The 19,595-nt window shown below is 40.4% G+C and overlaps 2 protein-coding genes across 7 annotated transcripts; both read right to left on the bottom strand.

The window, feature by feature from the left end:
• Positions 1-108: 108 nt before the first annotated feature.
• On the bottom strand, positions 109-19,480 carry LOC101463771 (caspase-3). 4 transcript variants are annotated; one of them, XM_076890670.1, is made up of 7 exons: positions 19,400-19,480; positions 8,511-8,576; positions 7,471-7,616; positions 6,996-7,124; positions 4,189-4,364; positions 3,113-3,233; positions 109-543 (listed from the first exon to the last, which is right to left on the bottom strand). In XM_076890670.1, exons 2-7 carry the CDS (start codon positions 8,570-8,572, stop codon positions 314-316), a joined length of 864 nt encoding a protein of 287 aa, XP_076746785.1. In that variant the 5' UTR covers positions 8,573-8,576; positions 19,400-19,480; the 3' UTR covers positions 109-313. The 4 variants fall into 4 exon arrangements, with proteins under 4 accessions (XP_076746785.1, XP_004563667.2, XP_076746781.1 ...); XM_004563610.3 differs by lacking the exon at positions 19,400-19,480 and adding an exon at positions 9,221-9,343; XM_076890666.1 differs by lacking the exon at positions 19,400-19,480 and adding an exon at positions 9,235-9,330.
• LOC101464077 (caspase-3) lies at positions 11,597-19,478 on the bottom strand. Of its 3 annotated transcripts, XM_004563611.2 has the most exons (7): positions 19,400-19,478; positions 16,642-16,710; positions 15,948-16,105; positions 13,636-13,764; positions 13,013-13,188; positions 12,317-12,437; positions 11,597-12,061 (listed from the first exon to the last, which is right to left on the bottom strand). In XM_004563611.2, the coding sequence occupies exons 2-7, from the start codon at positions 16,701-16,703 to the stop codon at positions 11,832-11,834; spliced, it is 876 nt and encodes a 291-aa protein (XP_004563668.1). In that variant the 5' UTR covers positions 16,704-16,710; positions 19,400-19,478; the 3' UTR covers positions 11,597-11,831. The 3 variants fall into 3 exon arrangements, with proteins under 3 accessions (XP_004563668.1, XP_076746771.1, XP_076746776.1); XM_076890656.1 differs by lacking the exon at positions 19,400-19,478 and having other exon boundaries at positions 16,642-16,799; XM_076890661.1 differs by lacking the exon at positions 19,400-19,478 and having other exon boundaries at positions 16,679-16,783.
• Positions 19,481-19,595: the final 115 nt, after the last annotated feature.

Below are 19,595 nucleotides of genomic sequence, written 5' to 3' on the forward strand. Positions count from 1 at the left end.
AAAAACATGCCATTGTTAGGCCGACAAAACATAAACCTACGACAGACAGCGAAAACGTGCGGAGCGCGCAGAAAATACAGATGGAAACTGTCGCAACACTGTTAAGGGTTTTTTTTTCACTTTAATACAAACATACATCCAACACTAAAACACTAAAATCAATGAAAGTATCACTAATCTAAGTGCCAATTGTGCAAATGGGTTTAGTCACATTTAAATCACTATCATCCTGCTTTGCATCAGCTGCAGCACAGCACCAGACTTTGCATTTGGTCAAGGAGAACAAAGATGATTGAGGTTCAACCATGTAAATCTAGACGGGGAAGTAAAAGTCTTTGGTCAACATAGAGACGATACAGGGGATCTGCTTATTGCAACCAAAGCCAGGCAGGTTGCTGGAGGACTCGAAGTAGCGTGAAACACCGTAGTTGACTCGCGTCATGATCTGCATCAGATCCAGCTTCCCACTGTAGCGCTCCAACATCTCACACAACATCAGTATGAACCAGGAGCCGTAGGTTGTGTTTCTCCATGAGTAGTATCCTGCAGGACAACTGACAGTGTTAGCGCTCTTAGAAAACACAACGAGGAGGCGATCGTTCACTATAATACACAATCCTGACACTAATAGTAGCTGGACTGGTGACTGATACAAAACACTGATCTATGGGAGGGCATCTGTTTAGTTCAGCTGTGTGTTTATTATTACTACCATGGTACTCAATTTAATTTAATATCATTTTATGCAGTAAGATATCGATAGAACTGATACCGGGGCTGGTATTGGATCAATACTAGCCCAATACGCTCAATGCTTTAGTTTGTCTGTCCCCTGTAAGTTGCTCCCATTCATCAGAAAGGAGACATGTGGAAGCAATGCTCCTCTCATGCAGGCACACTTTGCTCCGCCCCTCCTCCCTGCTCTACAGCATTCCGATCTCCTGCGGTCATGTGACTCAGCAGCATCAAGCAGAGCCATGTAGGTTGCAGTGAGTGAGAAAGCAACACATTGTTTAGAGGTAAGTTACGGTTGTTAGTCATTGTGGCAGAGGTGTGGCCTCTGGCCTGCTGCAGGGGAGGGACAACACAGTGAGCTCACAGGAAGGCGTGGTTGAAACACAGGTGTGCTGGCTCAGTTCTTTTTCAGTGACAGCAGAGCAGAAAAACGTGTGTGTGGCAGCAGCCTTGGAGTGACCGTTTCCAGCATGCAGAGCACCAAAGCAACAGAATCTACTGCCATAGACAATAAACAGAATAAACTGACAACGCTGTGTGTGTGTGTGTGGTCCTTGCCACAGTCATCTTAGCTGTTACTTTAGCCGACTGATCACCTAAAGGCTGTATTAAGACATTTAATTATATATCCAGCCCAGTCAAATCAGTTAGCTAAATGATGGTACTGGAGCAGAAAAAAATATACCTCAAAAATGAACCATGAAAGATGTCTGAGTATAATGAAGAGTTGTATTTTATTCATACAACAAATTAAAAACAGATATTCCAGAGTCAAAATCCACGAAAAGCTAAACTAGTTATTGTAAAAAAAAAAAATCACAGAGGTTTAGTGGTCACTAAAGTGTGTCCAGAAATGTTAAATTGATGATGATTTATGTCATAGATCACGACACTCTGCTGTCCTGCATCAGTTGCCTTTTCAAGTTAAAAGTGTCTATATTTGGCACGTCTGTCTGTTTCTGAACTCAGAGTTTTCAGAGTTGTGTTTAATTTTTGGGTTTTTATTTCCATTCTTTCTTCAGGTCGTCTGGTTCTTGATATTGTTTCTGTCTGTTTTCATTGGGTTTTTTCATTAGTATCCTGTTCCTCTTTTCTTCTTAGTTAGAGTTTGTTCTTTTAGGCTACGTTCACACTGCAGGCGAAAGCGCATCAAATCCGATTTTTTTGACCCTATGCGACCCATATCTGATCATGCTATGACAGTGTGAACGGCGCAAATCCGATATTTTCAAATCCGATCTGGGTCACTTTCGTATGTGGTCCTGAATCCGATACATATCCGATGTTTTAGAAAGCGACTGCTGTTTGAACGGTCATGTCGCATTAAATCCGTCTTTTACGTCACCGACACAAGACTGAAGCCAATTATCAGCGCCGGAGAAGCACCCGATACGACATCGCGAACGCTTCCTGGCCATCCAGCGTAGATGTCAGTGAAACTGTTGGGAAGACAACGTAAACATTTTATTTGTACTGTTTAATCTGCAGATTCTGACAGAAATCTGCAGCTATCCTTTGAAGCACCGCTCCTCTCTTAAACAGCAATAAGGATCATTATTAGGTTATTTACATTATTATGTAAATATTATGTAAAGTATTATGTAAATTTACATTATTATGTAAATAACAAAACAACTTAAAGCAAAAATTGGGAAACGTGAAGTCCGAAGTCTTTATATTAAGGGCCATCAGTCAAACAATACTGTTGCTCTGGGTCTAAACAGAGCGCGTTGTGTGTGACATCTTCTTTTGCGCATGCGGGCCGCTTTGAGCGTTCACACTAGAGAGCGTTTGCTGTCGCATTTTATTTGTAGTGTGAACGAGCAGACAAAAAAATCGGATTTGATCAAAAAATCGGAATTGAGCATTAAGACCTGCAGTGTGAACGTAGCCTTATTGTTATTCATCCCATAACGTTCTTGTATCCACATCTCCCTGTTTCAGTGGCTTGTTTTCATTTCCTCTCTTATTTTGGTAGTCATTGTCTCCTGTGTTTTGCATTTAGTTTGACATCTCTTGTGTCATTATCCTAATAGTTTCCCCCTTTTTTTCTCCCACATGTTTGAGGCATATATTTTAATGTCCCATTTCTGTATGTGGGCTACATCCTGAGCTTAAAGCATTGATCTTATCGCAGTAAGCGTGTAAATCCCTGTCTCTCCTGTGTTCTTTAGCGAAGTGTCTATGTTTTACCTGCCATTTCTTATCTTTAAATTTTTTGGAGATCAAGTATTATTTGCACTTTTTTTGGTCTTTTTTATGGACTTTGCCATCAGTTCAAATAAAGCTCACCTTTTCCCACTGCCTTCCATGTGAGTCCACCCTTTAGCCAAAATGTGATGTAGCCTATTAAGATAACAGAAAACACTGTTTGTACCTGGAGCGGTGGAATAGGCGTATAAGAAGTCGGCCTCCACAGGAATCTTCTCAGACGTCTGCTCGTCTCCTACACTGTCGGTCTCAATGACTCCCTCATCCAGGTTTGTACCACGGCATGCCTGAAAAGGAAGGAGAAGCAGATATTATCAAAGCCCTTCTTGAAGCTCCACTTGGCACACATCTTGAAACATCTGTATAAACATCTGTATAAAGTCACCAGTCAAATTTGATAAAAGCAGCTTGTATGTACTTTTTCAAAAGCTCCATACATCCATTCATTTTCTGTCACTTATCCATCTCTGTGTCGCAGGTACACTAATCCAAGCAGAGATGGCCAGACCTCCCCTACCCAGCTGACTGCTCCAGGTGAGGTGGCTGGGAATAAGCTAGGCGTAACTACCTGAATGTTTCTGGTGGATGGAGGATGTAATGTACAGCTAGACATCCAGTTTTTTGCAAGTATTTTAAATCTTAGCACCAAAAGCATTCAGGTTGTCACAGTCAAGCAGGCGTGTACATCCGTGTGTTTAAAAGTTGTTATAACTTTCCAGAATGGACTAAACCAAAAACAGAATTTCAGGAAAAAACTGTGTCTGTCATCCTCCTGAATACTGAGGAAAACAAGCATCTTTCAGTTGAACTCATTTTGACCAATACAGAAAACAAAATGAGTCGGCTGGGTCTCAGGACTCATGTTGAAGTAGAGCTGGGTGTAATACCAATGCGTACCACAAGATGGTGCAGTGACACAGTGTAACATTATTAAGAGGAACTTGTCATTTAGAAGGAAGACTGGCAAAAGGCTACGCCTCCTGAGGAAATGGGGATAACTGCTCTCTAGTATTTGGTATTAGCTGCACCTGTTTTACGGTGGCATCAACTGTAGAAAGGGAACATAGTCTAAATGTTGTAACATGTAGTAATTAGCTTTTTCTCATTGAAAGTGAGTTTAGACTCCTTATCAAAGTTCCAAAGCAAATTACGATCAATGGAAATATTTTACAACTTGATCAAATACAAATGAAAACATGACTGTATTCACAGAAGTGTAGCACACTGGCATAATTAACTAACCTGAATGAAGAAGAGCTTTGGCTTCCCCACCAGACCCGCACAGTAGTCTCCTCTGAAGCACTTTGCCAGGGTATCGAACCTTTCGGGGCCATCGGTGCCGTAAATCACACCCTCATCTCCATGACTAAGCAGCACACACACGAATGATGCATTGTTCTTGTGGTCCTCTTTGGATGCTGGAAACACAGCAGAGTAGATGGGAAACAATATGAGTTATTAGTCCAGTTGTTTTAAAGAGTGCTACTAAAATAGGTTTAGGTTTTTAGGGACTTCATATTTCTGCAGTACATGTACGCTGTTGGAGCTCCTGCCTATTAAAGCTCACACTCCCAAACAGTCCAGTCTGCTTTTATTTGTTAGTTAGCATGGCCCTCTAACAACTGCTAGCAGAAACACAAAGCTTTGGTCAATTAGGAGGGCGCAGGTGGCTTGTTAACTCACTTTGTTAACTCACTTTTACAGCCACGTGAAAAAGAATGAACACCATTCTCAGTTCTAACATTTTGCATATCAAGTTAAAAATGATTTAAGATAAGGTAAGAAACTTGGACAGGGTGATAAGATCCAGGCTGGAAATCTGAAGACAGCAGGTTAAAGTCAGTTATGGCGTTTAACAGGAAGCTGGTTGAGCAGCATAGACGTGGGATTGATTTATTCCTGAGTACGGGCCACATGTCTCTGGAGCAGGGTGGGGAGGGTGTAGCTGACTGAGCCGAGGGGCAGCTGAGTGTAATGAACTCAGGTGTGTTGCTTGGGCAGTGGCAACACACAAACAGCTACTGATTAACTCATAATTGGTTGTGAGATCTTGCGTCATGGTGTTGGGGTTAACACTTTGTAACCTTGTACATACAAAACATCCCTGATTCAAGAGGAGACACACACACAGGTTTGTGTACTCACTGTCCTGCTCCCAGTATATGTGAGGGTCGTGTCAGGAAGGCCATCCAGCATAAAGCTGTGCTCAGCCATCATGTGGATCCATCCTCTGGACTGATCCACTTAGAAATAAAGAGCAGCTCAAAGTACCCCTCTCTGTTCCTGAGGATTTACTTCAGTTTGTGTTCTTGCACAAATTTTCACTTACAGCCAGGGGTCAGCCAGGGGTCAGCCTTGGAGTGGATCTATTTTTACCCTGTAACACGCCCATTTCACTAAATTCCAGGGTTCCACCAGGAGATGGCGCTTTCTTCCAAAAAACTTGGACTTGGACAGTTAGCTATAGATGACCTTCTCAGCATTATTATAGGGTCTTTACCTTATAATATAAAGCACGTTGAGGCCACAGTTTAGATTCAATACTGAATAAATAAAACTGAAATTCACATTCTTTTGAAAGCTTTCATTGTAAATGTATAGTTTGACCACTCAGACTTTTTGAGGCAGGACTGAGCAAACAGAAGCAACCTCATGGTGTCTTCCCAAAAACAGGACATTAGAGGACTACAAAAAAGAAGCAGTCTATCCTGACATGTGAATTCCATACGTTTAAGATTTTCCTGCTTGATATTCAGTTTTCGTTGTTTCTGTTAACACCGACAATTTGAAATAAAATAAACAGGCGTGTTGTCAGATCGTTGCACCAACTTCTTCTTTTTAAAGGAATTACTGTTAAGTTACTCTGTAAGTTACACTCTGTGATCAATTCAACATGATGTCACAAAATTTGCAGATGTATTAACAACAGTTTTCGTAACATACTCTGGACCGCATACTTTTAAAAACGGATTTTAACAGTAAAATAAAAATCGAAAACTCTTTTGTGATTCATTTTATTAAAGGTCAAAACACACCGATGGCACTAAGAAGGCTTCACAGACAGGCAGAGACGGGCTTTGCTGCTTATCTCTTCGATCATTAAGAGGCGATGATATTCAAACGAAGCGCGGCCGCTGAATTATGAGCGCTAAAATGAGAAAAGCAAAAGTCCCTCATTTGAACTTTGTCATAAAGTTTGAAGGGGAAAAAAGAAAATGATTGTTTTCGTAACAGAGTTCTGTAAATACTTTCTGTCTCTGAATCCTGGAATAGCGTTTACATGTGTTCGAATCACAGCCGGCATCGAGCGGATATTTGTGTTTGGAAGTCGTTGGCCTTCTGTTTGAACGATCAGCTATGTGTGATTGATTTGATGCTCTGCCTCTCTGACCTGTCTGTAAATGCTGGCCTTAAAGTTACTGCAGCGATTTATCAGAGATGTGCAGAGCGCTGGCGGTTAACGCAGCAATTTACTGCATTTTAAAATGATGCAATTCTCAAATTATTATTAAAACTACAGTTAAGTCATCTATGTAATATATTTAAAGTGTTTATTTATTCATTCATCGTCAGACGGTTCCTGCAGTTTCGCATAAATTCTGCGTGGTTTATTCCCTACAGTCAGGTTTAGGGTCACATGATGATGATGAAGCTTTGACTGAACAATCACAAGGAACCATTTAGGAAAGAAATTAAACAGATATAAATCCTGAATAATTTAAACTGCATAGTTTAAAAAAATCGTAATCTTCAGGTGTTGAGAGTGCTGTTTCTATAGTTGCTCATTAACATCAGGTCTTTTTAAAACCTGGTCAAAATTAAGTTTTTCCACATCTATCTATCTAAATTTATATGACTGCACATACACCTGCTGTTGCATTTGGAGTGTCTCTTTCACAGTGCAAAAAGAGTAAACGAGCATTAAACTGAATCACAAACATGATCCAGCTGCAGACAGTATCAGCTGACAAACTGACTTCAGCATAACGGCACGGGGAGGATCGTTCTCCACACACACGTAAACATGAATGAGCCAAAACTCTTCTTACCATCTAGCATTAGTTTCTTCATCTGCGCCGCAGTCTGGTTATGGTGCACTTTGACCTTGTAGCCCAGCTTACTGAAGGTGTTCTCAATATTGGCAGCATCAACATCTGTGCCATCACGAGTGCTCATCCCTGCAGAGACACACCAGCGAAAAGGCAGCGCGCTGTAAACATCAGCGTCTTCAGTGTATTTTCAAAGAGGACGTGTATCCTGACTTCACCCTGACTGTGACACTTTGGACTGATAACACTGAGCCTGATCTTTGTAGCAATGACACAAACTCCAGTTTCTTTTTGTCTTTTTAATCAAGTGTTTCTTTAAACTGTCACAGCACGATTCCTCTCCGCTGTAACTCCATGAAAGACAGCAGTAGTCAATCACAGTGGTGACTATGGCAACAGGAAGGCCCAGGCAGAGGCCAAATCTATTAGTGTGTGAGTCAATGTGGCCCGAGCGGCAGGATGGACCCACTGTTACCTATTGTTGGGTGGAAGTTCTTGTTGTTGATAACCAAACAGGTGCCGATGCATGGGTAGTCCATCTTGTAGCGGTAAGAGTCAGAGGCTTCTGGTCTGCTGCTGTTCGTTTCCTTGGTCTTACCCTTTCCTGCATTTGCTTGTTTCCTGAAAGTGTACACACAAACAATGTGATTACCCTTCACTGAAGAACTTAAGAACTTGTTTAGCGGGCATCATACTTAGAAGAACATTTTAACAACTGTGCAGATACATATTGTAGATAAATATCTTTGTTTAGGTCAGGTGTTACTACAATGCCAAAATTGTTTCCAGGAGTCAGGCAATGCTCAGAAAAATTAGAAAAACAACACTTAGTAAGTTAAATGATGAAATGAAAGGTTAATGACAGGAAAATTAGAAAAAGTGCAGCTTGTTTGGAAGAAGAAAGCCTCTTCTCTCTAAAAAGAACACGGTAGCAGGGTTTCACATATCTGGAGAAAACCAAAAAGAGCACCTCATGCTGACTGAGGGGGATGATTTGGGCTTGGTTTGCAGATACAGGACCTGTGCACCAAGCAGACAGGCGTTGAGTCAATCATCAACTCCTCTGCATAGCAAATTATTCTAAAATGAACTGTGAGGCCATCTGCCTAATAGCTAAAGCTAAGGCTCATATGATCCTGATGGCACCGGCAAATCTAGAACAGAAAGGCTGAAAAAGCAAAGAATCAACGTGCTGCAATCACCCGAAGTCCTGTAACGAGACCCGAAGAGAGCTGTGCATAAATAAATGCCTGCAAAGTCTCAATGAACTGAGGCAATGTAGCAAAGAAGAGCGAGCCAAAATTGTGATGAACTGATAAGGACATCACTGTAGAGGAATATTTGCTTATACAGAAAACAATTACTTCAAGCTTGTGTGGCTAAACGTGGTTCTGCAAGCTGCTGAATCATTGGGTGTGCATGTTTTTCACAGACTGTACAGCATCCTGCAGAAACTTTATGTTTCATATGACTGTACGCGGAGTCAGACAGTGAGCAGTAATGCACAATAGTTACCACAATTTGAAGAGGCTGGCATCCACCACGTCCCCCTCCCTCTGCGTGTCACCATCAGCCATGTTCCTGTGCACAGAACAGAGAAAGAAGTCACCACAGAAAGAGGACAAAACACCCTGTGACTCCTAACAGTCTAACAGAGCACGCCAAACTGTGCAAGGTCAAACTAGGACGTTGCTCACATGAATATTAATTGTTTGGTTCAATGCAGTTTATATTGTTGGGTGCATGGAGGCACAGCCTGACATGAAGCAGATTCTGATGTATCCACACAAAAAAGCAGAAGCTAAACCAAACTTAAGATGTAGCTCATAGCGAAACAAAAACCATATACACCCATTTTATAGTACAAAGGACAAAATGAATCTCTCTATTTCATTACAAACAAAATCTAAAGTTCAATGTTAAACTCTCATTTTGTTCCCGGACAATATCAGGATATGAGTTTGATAAATTACCCCAACACTGGGATGAGGTGCGTAAAATGTAACTGCAGACAAAAACTACAAACCTAACATACGACAACTGTGCATTAAATTGTTACTACAGCTAATGTTACACAGTAATAAAGACGAGTGAACAAAGTCCTAAAATTGATATCCCCACGCTGCTTTTTTAAACAGTTTCATTTTAGTTACAGCTCCGTCAGAAAAACATATAAGTGAAACAAAACGGCTCACAGGAGTAAAAACCAATAAAGTGGAACATACCTAAATAAACGTACCCTGTAACGAGACAGTAGAAAACAGTAGAATGCGCTTTTATGACATCTGTGACATAAATAACGTCAAACAGGAAATCTCTCACTTAAGACCTGAGACGGTCGGGACGCCGTCCCAGTGTGGGCGGGAGAAGACAACGTCACTTTTTAAAAATCCAACTTTATTAAGAACAACAAGACATCGTCAATCTTTATATCAGGAAATTTCATTTACATAAATGTAAATTTCAAAACTCAACCCCATCATTTAATTTGTTTTGATTGAAATTGAATATTACTTAAACTCTCTTAAATTAATAAAAAAAAAGGTTTATCATTGATTGAAATTCATTCAGAAGCTTTTAACAAACGAGCTGTCATAATTACAACTTTCAAGTACAAAGTTGTTATGAAGTCTGTCACATCCCTCTTTTTTCCTTTCCTTTATTTATTTACCCTTCTTATTTCATTGTACTGTTTATTGTTACTCTTATTTGCCCTGGATATCTACTGTACAAACTGAACTGGAATGACTGACTGTTCAGTTTATAATTTCAGTTCGAAAAAAAAAACGAGAACAACAAGACGAAACATCAGGCTGGCAAGAACACAGAAGGAGTAGAGAAGATGCAAGTTAGTATACCATAGAGACAAAGCGCCCGGGGTCTCTACTCGTTCAGACACATTATAGGAGTATATTCAAATGTTTAAAAAGGCGACACGTTGTTATTCTTGTTGCCCATTACTGAGAAAATATATATACAAAAGTAATTGAATGAAATTTTGCTTACTACAGGAGAACTTGGATTTATGAATATAGAATTTGGACAGTATAAGAAGCAGGTTCGTAACATAAACGTGACAACTGAGTTTAGTGTCAATATCCGTGTAACCAAACTATTCCAACATAAGGAGAAACGAGGCTAAAATAACTTTACTTTGTTGGTCAAAAAGAATTCTTGTGGTCAAAACTATATTTGTGCCAGCAGATATTTTCCACAGAGCCGGACCAGTTTGGTCGAAAAGAGGGTAGAAATGTGCAATCTCGAAGATACAGGTTCCTTTGTCCCGTTCTGCTTTTTAGAGGTTGGAAGAAAACAAGACTTGCAAATTTCAGCTCCAGAGACCCGAGGACGCAGAATGGGTTCTGTTTCCTGTTCAGAGGCGCGAAGTAACAACGTTACTAAAGTTCTGTGCTTAAAGGACCGCGCCATCAGTTTTTGAAAATATGATCAGTTTAGGGGAATTTTCTTAATTTTTTAAATTGCAGAGCAAAAGAAAATCAAAGCCAGTGAAAAAATAAAGATTCCATAAGGAGGTTGAAATTCTACATCCAATCAAATGTGAAAGTGTCTTTTATTGTGGCAAATTCAAAATTCAGTAATCATTTATCAAGACTGCTTTTTTTCATAAAATGACTTCAGTTATTTGTGAGGCTTGAACTTCTTTACTTGTCCCTTAAACATATTGATAATTTATCCCATGTAATTTTCCATAATGCTTTAGTTTAGACATTGCTGGTGCAACTTTGCTCTACATACGATCTCGGGTGTGTTTGTGGTAGCATTATGTTACAGGTTATATCCACACATATGCTTTTAAAGCAAATACTACTGAACCATCAGCTGACCTGAATTTTCTTCAAACGTTTCAAACCAGCTGTGTGAATGATTTGGTCAGTTGGATCAATGATCTTATTCCTGTGTGTAAAATTCAGAATAAAACAAGTGCGATTTTGACAGGTGATATTAAAGTTTCCTCTGTGAGAGATACGGCATGTAAACAGTTGAGTCAGGTTGAGGTCTGGACTTTGGGCCATTGCAACACAATGAAGTGTCAAACCTACAGCATTGTGTACACCTCCAGGACATTGCGGCGTGCAGCTCGGATCTCAGCTGACCCTTCTCACCCTGGACACAGTCTGTTTGACCTGCTCCCCTCAGGCAGGAGGCTCCGGTCCATCCGCACCAGAACCTCTCGCCATAAGAACAGTTTCTTCCCCTCTGCTGTTGGACACATGAACAATAACCATATGACTGTCCCCGCCACTAACACATGACCCTACGCTGTGTTCACTGTATCATTCCATGTTTGGCACTGATCACCACCTGCACTCATGTATATATCTTTCAACGTAGCACTCTTAATTCTTACTCTCATGTATATATCTCATGTATATCTCATGCACATATCTTTCCACGTAGCACTTTTAATTCTTATCCCTACTTTTATTTTTTCCATGTCTATTTAAGTGTTATTTATGACACCATGTTTGCACTGAAGCACCGCAGCAATTTCCTAATGTTGTAAACCTGCTCAACATTTGGCAATAAACCCCATTCTGATTCTGATTCTGATCACATGACAAAAGATGGAAGCTGTCGCATCAGTATAAGTTTTTTTATTGTAATATATTTTTAACTATGGAACTAATAGTGTTTTGTGTTTCCCAAACAAGACCAAACACTAAAATCATCCAACACTGATGTGTTTTTACCTCAGTGCAAAGTGCATTTGGGTATAGTGACAATTAAATCATTGTTATCCTGCTCAGAACACCACAACAGACTGTATACATTCAAGGTGGCCAGAGGGTAGATATTAGGTTCAACCATGTAAATCTAGACGGGGAAGTAAAAGTCTTTGGTCAACATAGAGACGATACAGGGGATCTGCTTCTTGTTGCTAAATCCAGGCAGGTTGCAGGACGACTCAAACTGGCGTGAAACACCGTGGCTGACTCGCGTCATGATCTGCATCAGATCCAGCTTCCCACTGTAGCGCTCCAACATCTCACACAACTTCTGTATGAACCAGGAGCCGTTGCTTGTGTTTCTCCATGAGTAGTATCCTGCAGGACGAGTGACAGCGTTAGCGCTCTTAGAAAACAAGTTTGGACACCACATGTGACACATCAGCTGCGTTGTAGACCAAAAAAAAAAAAAAGGAAACAGAAAAAGGGAAGCATAGACAGAAAATGAACAGGACAATGTGTCGATGCTTGTTCTTCACACCCCAACCCATCGGTTTATGAGAATGACCCAGAAGGTGGGTCCTGAGGTTGGGACATCACTCTAAAATGTCCCGTCTGAGAAACTGTTTGTACCTGGAGCGGTGGAATAGGCGTATAAGAAGTCGGCCTCCACAGGAATCTTCTCAGACGTCTGCTCGTCTCCTACACTGTCGGTCTCAATGACTCCCTCATCCAGGGCTGAACCACGGCATGCCTGAAAAGGAAGGAGAAACTCAAAATCGATCTCATATTTGGCACACATCTTGAAACACCTTAGGGAAACTTGGGCGGGCAGTTATTCGAAGCATTATCTAAATGAACTTGAATTTCAGCAGCACCAGGACATATAAACAAAAGTTATCAGTCATACTGGATATTAAGAAAAAGGGTTAAAGGTATATTTTGTAAATTCCAATCTTTAAAAGTAGTTTAAAACCTCCCCACATTAACTAAAGCTCTCGAACAATGTGAAGAAACATCTGGACTTTATATCCAAAACATCTGTGTTGGGCAAGTTGTCCTCAAAGCTCCTGGAGGAAATCAAAGTGGCTAAAAAGTGGGTGTGTTAGCTCTGACTCATCAGTTAAATATAAAGAAATTCAATGGTTACATTTTTTTCATGTACATTTAAAGTGAAAGCACTGTTTTGTTTTTAAAAGTTATAAAACAGATGACAATTAAAGCAACACTTTGAACTTAATAAACTACTAATGAAGACGTTACTATATAAAGACTGAAACACAGGAATCAACATCGCAGAAGTGTACCACACTGCCATAATGAACTCACCTGTATGAAGAAGAGCTTTGGTTTCCCCACCAGACCCTTGCACTGCTTTCCTTTGAAGCACTGTACCAGCGTATCAAACTTTTCACAGCCGTCAGTGCCGTATATGACACCCTCATCCCCATGACTAAGCATCACACACACAAATGATGCATTGTTCTTGTGGTCCTCTTTGGATGCTGGAAACACAGCAGAACAGAGGGGAAACACCAAGGAATCATTAGTCCAGCTGTTTTTAAACAACCCCCTGATGCCAACTCACAAGCCAGTGCTTTTATTTTGGCGGAGCTACTCTAATAGAATGAACAAAAATAAAATTTTCTGGATATTTTATGTTCCTTCACATCCTTTTTCACTCTTCTTTCTCAATGGGCTAAGACTACTCTCCTAAAACGACTGGGATGATTGGTTAAAACCAAACCAGACAGTACCTGTTATGTAAGTGTAACTGGTGTAGCTCTATAACATCCGCCAACTGCTAACAAAAAGCTATAGCAACATTAGAACAACTGCCGTCTGGTGGTTACCACAACCACAGCATTTCACTACAATCAGCTCACAGGTTGACTGTAACAGGATGGAGAGGTTTTTGTGAATACAGAGGTAAAGCTTTAACGTCTTCTTACCGTCTAACAACAGCCTTTTCATCTCAGCCACAGTCTGGTCATTTAATATTTGGACCTTGTAACCCAGGTTTTTGAAGGTCTTTGCAACACTGGCAGCATCAGCATCTGTCCCATTACGAGTGCCCATCCCTACAGAGATACACAAGCAGAAAGGTAGCACACTATAAAGTCAGCACCGTCTGGGAATCCTGGAAATAAAATCCAAACAGAATGCAATGATTTAAAATCTCATAAGCTGATATTTTATTCACAACAAAACTTAAAAAAAACATCAAATCAAGCTAATACATTTAACTATTTCATGATAAATATACAGCTCATTCTAACCCAGATTATCTGTGTTTAATATTAAAGTTTGTTAAATTTAAAACATGTAAATGTGACAACTATTAAAAAAAAAAAAAAAGAACTGGAGAAAGAGGCAAATACTTTTTCACAGCACTGTAGGGTTACCTCAGGTTAACTGGCCACATGTCAGTAACATGGTTGGGTATCATATCATGATTGGACGCCCAGAATCTGGCATTAGTGCCTATGGAACTAACAGCCTTCACATCTGGGAGGGGACCATCACCATCGTCTTTTAAACTGCATTCTTTATGTGGCTTCGTACTAGAAGAGTACGGGTGCTGAACTGGCCTACCTGCCTCCAGATATTTCACCACCTGCAAACAGCTGGAGCATCACGAAACAGGAACATGACAAATAAGAGCCAGGAGTGCGGTACAGGTAGAGTCCTGATATTAAACAAGAACGGGAGAACGGGACAGCGCTCGTTTCCTCTGCTCTGTGGTCAATGAAGTGTTGGTTCAAGAGTTAGGAGTTTGCCTTGTAATCGGAAGGTTGGCGGTTCGAACCCGGGTTTGGACAGTCTCGTTTGTTGTGTCCTTGGGCAAGACACTTCACCCGTTGCCTACTGGTGGTGGTCAGAGGGCCCGGTGGCTCCAGTGTCCAGCAGCCTCGCCTCTGTCAGTGCGTCCCAGGGTGGCTGTGGCTACAATGTAGCTGCCATCACCAGTGTGTGAATGACTGGATGTGTAAAGCGCTTTGGGGTCCTTAGGGACTAGTAAAGCACTATACAAATACAGGCCATTTACCATTTGGTCTGTGAGATCTGTCGCTGCATTCTGTTTTACATTTTAGTTCCAAGTTTGTTTTGGAACTGGGATTGTAACTGTCACAGCAGGATTCCTTTGTACTGCAACTGCACAAAAAGCAAAGCAGTGGAAAGTACTTCATTTGACTTTTTGTACATTTGGAAAAATGTGGGAAAATCCCATCTCCCTTTTCACTGCAGACACTGGGATTTGTCACAGCAGCAGCTGTAAAATGATCCTACAGATGCTACTACTGTTACACCACAACATGTGCACATTTACAACTGGGTGAAGTGAGAGGGAAACATCTGCACCATAGAGGTGTCATGTCTTACAAATACAACACTATTATTGAGCATAGTGTAAAAAGAAAACAAGCACTCCCCGACATTCTATAAATCTGGATAAGGTTATAACATACAAACACTCCTGTGACAGGAAGTCCAAGAAGGAAGAGTTCGGGTCTTAGGAGGTCAATCAACCACCATTCAATCTCCAAACACGTGCTGGGTAATAACATTTAAAGGATCTTGTGTTGGTCTTCACTGTATTTACATTTTATTCAAGGTCATATCCATGTGAGGTACATGTTTTCTTTTCCTATTGTGATAAGTTAAAAACTAAAAAGACTGTATCAGGTTGTTTTTATGCCACAGTGTGAAGTGTGAGGCACAATGTAGCGCAGCTGATGACATTTGGAAAATTAGTGAAGTTTGGAACGAGCACTGTGACGAGGCAGTTTTAGACGAAGACAATGATCATGAAATGCAAAGTGTCTCAGTCCATCTCAATGACTGTCTAGACCAGGGGTGGGCAATTCCAGGCCTCGAGGGCCGGTGTCCTGCAGGTTTTAGATCTCACCTTGGGTCGACACACCTGAATCACATGATTAGTTCGTTACCAGGCCTCTGGAGAACTTCAGGACACGTTGAGGAGCTAATTTAGCCATTTAAATCAGCTGTGTTGGTTCAAGGACACATCTAAAACCTGCAGGGACACCGGCCCTCGAGGCCTGGAGTTGCCCACCCCTGGTCTAGACCCACTGTTACCACTGTGGTGGCATTTTATTTTATTCTATTCTATTGTGTACAGTATCTCATAGATATATCAATCCACTGTTTTTTTCTCTAATTTTCTATGCAACTTTGCACTGTCCACTGCTGTAACAAAACAAATGTCCCACACGTGGAACTAATAAAGGTTATCTCATCTTACCTGTTTTTGAGTGGAAGTTCTTGTTGTTGATAATCACACAGGTGCCAATGCAGGGGTAGTCCATCTTGTAGCGGTAAACATCAGAGGCTTCTGGTTTACTGCTGTTCCAGTCCTTTTCCTCAGTAGTCTTGCAACTTCCTGCAGCCTCTGCATTTCCCCTGATGGAGCACACACACACACACACTCTGACTCATGACTGCCCTGTACTTAAAACATGAAGAACTTGTTTAACACCGTCACACATAAAAGAAGTTGTTAACAAGACTGTAGCTACTGTAGCTAAACTTGTTTGTTTACCCACGACTTCAATGAAAACGTACAAGAATATCACACAGATTGGTTTTGAAATGTCATTGTACCAGATAGAACTTCAGAGCATTGGTGCAACTAAGCATTTTCACATGTACCATTTTCTTTTGAGCAGCTCTTGTACGCTCAGCTTCTTTACTAATTAATCCTGCTGGTTTAAAACCACACTGTGGCAAACTGAAGAATAAACTGCTGGCTGTCAAAGTGAAGATGACGGTAACATAAGCCACTTGTGTTAAAATATGAAGGAAAACAACCTGAGCCAAGGTCAAATCAGCCAGGAGGTGCACAAGTCTCCACATTTCAGCAAACAGAGCTGCTACAGTAGTTAAGCTTTCTCAACACGTGGGCACTCAGACAGTGAGCAACAACGCACAATAGTTACCCATTTCCACAAACTGCAGCATCTACAGTGTCCCCACCTCTCTGCATGTCACCATCAGCCATGATGTTCCTGCACACAAAAGGTGGCATAGAAATCACCACAGGAAGATAAAGAAACCAAACACCCCGTGGATCCTCTCCAAAGGTGGACCACACCCCTACTAACGCTTGCAGTTGGTTTAAAAACACATGCATTTTCGTTTAGGCTGATTAGCTTCCTCATTTTCAAGATTTAAGATCAGTGATGTAGATCATGCTATAGCATTTCTTCATTAGAAAAAGGAGAACAATTACTTTACAAGGAAATACATGCCATTCTCAGTGTTTTCAAGAAAGAGCTACACTTTCTGGAGAAGTGTATTTTTGGACTCTGGTTGGGTTGTGCAAGTTGCAAAACTGTGAAAAGCATGACTAAAACGTTTGGAGTTGATTGATGTGCAATTCTTGAATAATAATAATGTATACTTTACTGATCCCCGTGGGGAAATTCCTCTCTGCATTTAACACATTTACTCAGGGAAGCACACACCAACAAACTGGAATGGGATTCTTCTTTTTGTGCAGTCCCAACCTGTAAGGTCATGTAGCTTGATAGAGTATGCCAGATTATACAATCTCAAAGTGGAAAGAAAAACCCCACAACAAGCACAATAGTTACCCTGGAAGCTGTTTGGTAACAGGGATAAGATAAACCTTTATTAGTCCCAAACGTGGGAAATTTTGGGGTCATGGCAGAAGGCACAAGAGCAGTAAAAATAAGAAAAACATTAGACCAGTGGTTTGTGGGTTTGGTGCATACACTCAACCTTGTGTTTACCAACATAGAATCTACTTTATGGATTAACTAATATGTCAATATATAAGTTAAAGCAGTTTAAAAGCATACTCAGGAAGAGCCACTCCTGTTAAACCACACCAAACTGTAGCTCATAGTGAAACCACTGACACAACAGGAAGTGTTTTATAAGGATCATGAGAAAAGTTACCTCAGTGTGAAAGAGAAAATAACTGTCAACATGAAAACAGTGAGTCAGTATCTTTCTGTTTGATTTTTTTAAATTAAATTCTGAAACATCCAGATGTTAGTTTGATAAATATAGGTGTATGAGAACACTGCAGTACATAATGTACACGTTGTAAAATATAAAGGTCTGTCAAAATGAAGACTACTAACATAAGCCAGCTGTATATTACGATGCTTATTTTTCCTACATTGTGTGTACTAGTACATGGCACTGGTACATATGCCACCAAGCAACTGGTCACTTAAGCCTGTCGCTTGGTGTCAGCAAGGCTACGTGATGAGGTCATATTTTCCGATGCAGATAAAAGCCTTTGGGTGAACTAAGACAGTTTTCCTCTTTTAAATGGATATTACACTTGTACGGAATGGTGTGAAGGCACAGCAGTTAGTTTCAAAAACAGCAATAGTATTTTATGTCTTTTGTTCATCTCTAAAAATATATTTCATTTTCCTGTAACTGCGGGTGCTGTGCTGAACAGTAGACCGTCGTAAATGACTCATGGCCGATAATCTGTCAAAAACACATCTCTCATGAAAGCCATTTCTGTCACCAAGTAGATGTTGAGATGAAGTTTTGGCAAAATCACTTGTACAGACATTTACCCAGGTAAAAACTGATTGCCACCAAAAATGTCTTTTTTTCAACAGAGATTTGTCCCAGAGAGCTGCAAACAAACATAACATCACAGTTTTATTAAGATATTTAAAATGGCCAAAAAGGGCTGATAATGTAGGTGCAGTAAGGCTGTATAGACATAGGAAATACAGACAAACAGGTCCTGTCTTTATTTTAAATATATAACCCCTCCATAAATGTATGGTCAGTCTATTTACCAATATAAGCACACTGAAACATCAAAAATCAGTTTCTAGCACAACACTGGCATCAGGAGGAATACCAATAATTAATAAATGCCCTCAATGAAATTCTTTTATATTTTAAGTCGCCCATTTAGTGAGCTGGGCTACCTCTGGACCCTAGACCCATGTTCAACAACTCAGGTTTAGAGGATCTCAGCCTGTCATAAATACTGGTCACGTGATCTAGCCAACGTGAAAAAACCACAAAACCCATGATGCTTCCTGTAAGTTGTTCATTTGACTATTATTAGTTAGGTTTACTTTTGGGGTTAGGACCACAGACTGCTGTTTCCACACACCCATGTGTTTGAATGTTAACATATTCAAAGCAGACTAATACTAAGGAACAACCATTACTGTTTAACTACACCAAGTTAGAGCTAATAACGAAACTGCAATGATAACAAAAAATTATTTACAACCCTTCTATCAGCACGTTCTTGTTTTTACGTTAAGCCAATTGAAATACTTCCACGCACCATACCTGGATGTTAGCTTAATAATTACCCCGTACATGAGTGACAGATCTGTGGGAATATTCCATATGAATTATATAAATGCCGTAAAAGTGAGTCCCACTGCAGACTAGTAGCACAAACTACAAAAACCTAACATACGACAACTGTCCATTAAAGTGCTACTACAGCTAATGTTACACAGTAATAAAGGCGAGTGAACGATGACCTAAAAATAATACTCCCGAGCTGGTTTGTTAAACAATTTCAGTTTAGTTTACAGCTACGTCAGAAAACGCGTTAGTGAAGCAAATAGTTGATAAAACACGTAAATATCAGCGGGAACACGGTAAACCCACGCAGCGAGTAACTCATAAGGGTAAATACGAACGGAGTAGAAAACACCAAAATAAACGTACCTCTTAATGAGACAGTAGAAAGTGCTTTTATGAAGTATGTTACATAAATAAAGCCAACCAGGAAATCTCTGTTAAAAGTTTATACCTGAAACTTTGAGCCAATGGGAACGCCGATTCTGTGTGGGCGGGATGACGCTACTAAAAGACAAACGCTGATTGGTTTAGACAACTATTGTTTAGTTACCAACAATCCCTT

The sequence above is a fragment of the Maylandia zebra genome, linkage group LG2 (genome assembly GCF_041146795.1).
Source record: "Maylandia zebra isolate NMK-2024a linkage group LG2, Mzebra_GT3a, whole genome shotgun sequence".
Classification (NCBI taxonomy): domain Eukaryota; kingdom Metazoa; phylum Chordata; class Actinopteri; order Cichliformes; family Cichlidae; genus Maylandia; species Maylandia zebra.